This window comes from Argentina anserina, chromosome 6 (genome assembly GCF_933775445.1).
Source record: "Argentina anserina chromosome 6, drPotAnse1.1, whole genome shotgun sequence".
Lineage (NCBI taxonomy): Eukaryota > Viridiplantae > Streptophyta > Magnoliopsida > Rosales > Rosaceae > Argentina > Argentina anserina.
In genome coordinates, this window is record NC_065877.1 from 13,178,741 (window position 1) to 13,182,460 (window position 3,720).

The 3,720-nt window shown below is 37.2% G+C and overlaps 1 protein-coding gene across 8 annotated transcripts; it reads left to right on the forward strand.

The window, feature by feature from the left end:
* The first annotated feature begins 304 nt into the window (after positions 1-304).
* LOC126799193 (uncharacterized) lies at positions 305-2,856 on the forward strand. 8 transcript variants are annotated; one of them, XM_050526336.1, is made up of 7 exons: positions 305-566; positions 935-1,002; positions 1,135-1,216; positions 1,399-1,616; positions 1,734-1,895; positions 1,986-2,060; positions 2,335-2,525. In XM_050526336.1, the coding sequence occupies exons 4-7, from the start codon at positions 1,573-1,575 to the stop codon at positions 2,459-2,461; spliced, it is 408 nt and encodes a 135-aa protein (XP_050382293.1). In that variant the 5' UTR covers positions 305-566; positions 935-1,002; positions 1,135-1,216; positions 1,399-1,572; the 3' UTR covers positions 2,462-2,525. The 8 variants fall into 8 exon arrangements, with proteins under 8 accessions (XP_050382293.1, XP_050382294.1, XP_050382296.1 ...); XM_050526337.1 differs by having other exon boundaries at positions 1,409-1,616; XM_050526339.1 differs by lacking the exon at positions 935-1,002 and adding an exon at positions 2,714-2,856 and having other exon boundaries at positions 1,135-1,616; positions 2,335-2,404.
* The last annotated feature ends 864 nt before the right edge of the window (positions 2,857-3,720 follow it).

Here is a 3,720-nt window from a genome sequence, read left to right on the forward strand (position 1 = left end):
ATAAAAGAAAAAGATAAAACGAGATTATATCTATTCTGGGAATCTGAATTGAAGAGAAAAGGAGTTGGTTAGGTTAGATTCATCCTTTCGCAGCCGAGGCCAGATTAAATGCAGTGAATTGAACTCGGTGGAGAGGCGTAGCCGTCGGACGGTGAAGGTGACTTTCGCGACTGTGATCTGGGTTCAGAACTTGAGATCCAATCGATTTGCAAGCAGATCCAAGTCGCACTCCCAACGAAACACTTTCTTGCTTTTGGGGGGGGGGAGAGAGAGAGAGAGAGAGAGAGAGAGAGAGAGACACTCGGCAATTCGATCTTCACCGGCCACATCTTCGATGGCGAGGAGAAAGCGCGGCCGGATCGTCGGGTGAGGGTTATGTTATTGCGTTGCGACGCTTTTGATTTACGACACAGTTTCGTCTGCGGTGAGATCCGATAAGGAAATGAGGGAGAGGTTCTACGGCACTATGGTGAACTCCTCCGCCCCGGAGAGCAACGACGGCACCATCGCCAACATGTTCGATCGGGTTTTGGAGAAAGAGTTCTCCGGCAACGATCAGCCCGAAGGTTACTTCTTCTTCTTTTTCAGCTCTAGCTTTACATTATCTAATTTTGTAGCTTCAGCTTTGAATTTGAAATTGAGAATCTGAATTTGATTGAGTTTAGGTTAGGCAAGTTAAGTGAGGCTGTGGCTGAAGAACTAAGCAGTTTTGTTTTGCTTAAATGTAGCTTTAGTGATTTAGGTTTCGGAATTATGTGGTTTCTTAGCTAACTGTTGCTTTTGCTTTCGATGTTTTTAGGATCTGTTAAAAGCAGCTTTCACAGTAGTGTGGCTGATCAACAATTAAGTTTTGATTACTTTAAATTTGGTTTTATGTAGCGTTATCTGAATTTTGAACATATTTATTATTACTTTTATTCGGTGATTGTTTCAGGCGGTATTAGAGAGTGTAGCTAAGATCACTCATGAGAAGGGAAATAAGAATGATACTCAGGAGAATAAGTACGTTGATGTTATAGTGGTCTAAGTTGATTGTGTTGTGACAAGAGGTTAAATTTATTACAGAATGAGATAGGAGTTTTCATCGCTCTGGATTTGTAGTAATATATTCTGATTATTTTGTTTCGGTGTCAGCGGCACAAATCTTATCGGTTCCAAGGTGTTTTTTCTCTGGAGAGTGAAGACTGAGGAAACAACAACCCTGATTGACAAAAAGGTAGCATGTCTATTGGCTGTGTTTATAAATCTTTTCTTACGAAATTCTTAAGATTTTCCTATCCAGCGCCTGAGTTGGGTTTTCCACCTATCCCCAATATTGGAATATTGAAAGTTGTATCAAATCTTAGTTGAAATTCAGCACATAATGCATTTGTTTCATATTTTGATTGTCGAGAACAGGCTTGCCTAGCTATGGCGAAACCGATCCGGGGCGAAGCATTGAGACGTACCTGCATTTCCACAACAAGAATCCAAAGCAGACCACTGCCATTGGGAATCTCAACGTTCAAGGATATGGTGGTAACAAGGAGACCGGTGATACCAAAAGGATACTGAAAACACAATACCAGGGATATGGTGAAGGTATGGACCGAGATAGAAAAGAGGAATCTGGACCGGTAAGCGAATAATTTCTTAATAAATCATATATATGATGTTCATATACTCATACACAATAGGTTGTCATTCCCAGTAATTGATGATAATATGGGTTGGCTAATGTATACCGTGTACAGGATGGTGAAAAATGGAATGAAATGCCAAACTGCAGTTGATATAAAAGATCATGTCCTGGTCATGGAATTCATGGGCATATATTACTTACTTCATGAGCAAGTATTGTTATCGGTGCAGCATGTGCTACTTGAGTCAGTTGTCAACCACTCCACCTTTGTCTTGTAATTAACCTCTTCCTTTCCTGTAGTTCTTTCTATTTTGAGACAGTAAAGATCGATAAGAGTGACCTTGATTGCTGTGTTCTATTGCAGGGAAGGCAGGTTGGCCAGCACCTCGTCTCAAGGATGCTGCACTGTCATTAGAAGCTACAAAAAGGATGTAGTAAGGTGTGTTCTTAATTGAAAACTTATTACCCTTATTTTATGAACAATAATCTCATGAAATACTGTATCATGGTCTGTCACAAATACAGTATAAGCTCATGCTCTGTCAAAAACCAATCAAGAATTGCATTTCCCTTATTTCATCATGGTCTTTGTTTGGAGCACCCTAGCAGTCTGGCGCTGCCTCACTGAATTCAATTCATACATAAAAAAAAAAAATACAGCAATAATCTTGATGTTCATGGTGTCATAAATATATGTACATGTGTGTCTGCAGATTAGATGAGTCTGGTGATCATGTGCAGAGTGGCAGAGGAAGCAGAAACAATTGGGGCCGCAGTGAACTGGTACTGCCAATGAATCATGAACCACATTTTCGGTCCATTTCTGTTTTATGTTATTGAGTGATTTGACTTGTAGTCAAGTTTGTAAGTTTCAATTAATCTCTGTTGGAGCAGGTTATAGAAATTTAGAATGGATTTTTGTCGTAAGCGTGTTAGAGAGGAACAGGAGGAGGAAGAAAATATAGAGAAAATGAAAGCGTTTCTGGTTACAAATATTAAATTTAGTTGGTCGTGAGTTGGCGATGAGGCCAATAGAAATCAATAAAGATGACGTTAAATTCTAACTATGGATATATTTGTTGACTATCGAAGGTATCAAGCTCAACAAGCGCATAAAGAACAAACGGAGCTGCCAAATGTGTGATAGTAAATCAAATGTGTCATAGCTTTACTACGATGTTAAATTTTATCTATGAATTCAATTGTTGAGTTCTTCAAATTTATGATGTTTTTAATGACTTTTCCTTCATAAAAAAAATTCATTTTAATGGGAGTTTAGAAAGTGCTGTAAGTGAGGCACAAAATTTTCTTGATGCACGGTCTATTTGGTAAAAAATAATTAATTAATAGAGCAAATAAAAAAAGCCATTATCAAGAGAAAATAAATGTTACAAAATCCCATGATTAAATCCCTTTCTTAAAAAAAAAAACCTATTAAGTTATTTTATATATTTACAAACTAATTATACTATCGAAATAAAATTTAGAAAAATCAACCATAAGAAATCGTCGTCATAGTTTACTATAGGCGTGGTAGAAAATATATTAGTTTTCGCTAACATATGGGTCTCGATTCACATGATTACTTTTTATTTCTCATTTCTTCCTAAAGGCAGTTGTATTACCTGAATGTAACTACCCAAAAAAATTTAACATGGAGTAGATAGAGCTTGTCAATGAGAGTGCGTAGTAATTTTCAGAGACTTTTTAGACACTAGAGCAATTTTTAAAGTCTTTTTAAAATTCTGAAATAATTTAACTATCCACAATTTTTAGGGCTTCTTATAAAAATACTCACATTTCAATTAAGTAATTAGAAAAAAATCAAATTAGATTTTAAAATTATAAAAAAGTCATTTCTTAAAAATGCTTAAACCGTACCCCATTGTTTTCAATTCAATTTACAAAAAAATTGCCACTGCCAATAACAGATATCGAAAAAAAATATCAGATCTCATTCTTTGATTTGCTAAATCTGCGACAGAGAAGAAGCAATTAGAGCCCGGATTGTCAAATCGGCCAGCACGACGCTCAACTGACCGACACTCCTGGCCCCGTTCAATCGTCGTCGACACCATGCTCTCTGTGGTGGAACGCAA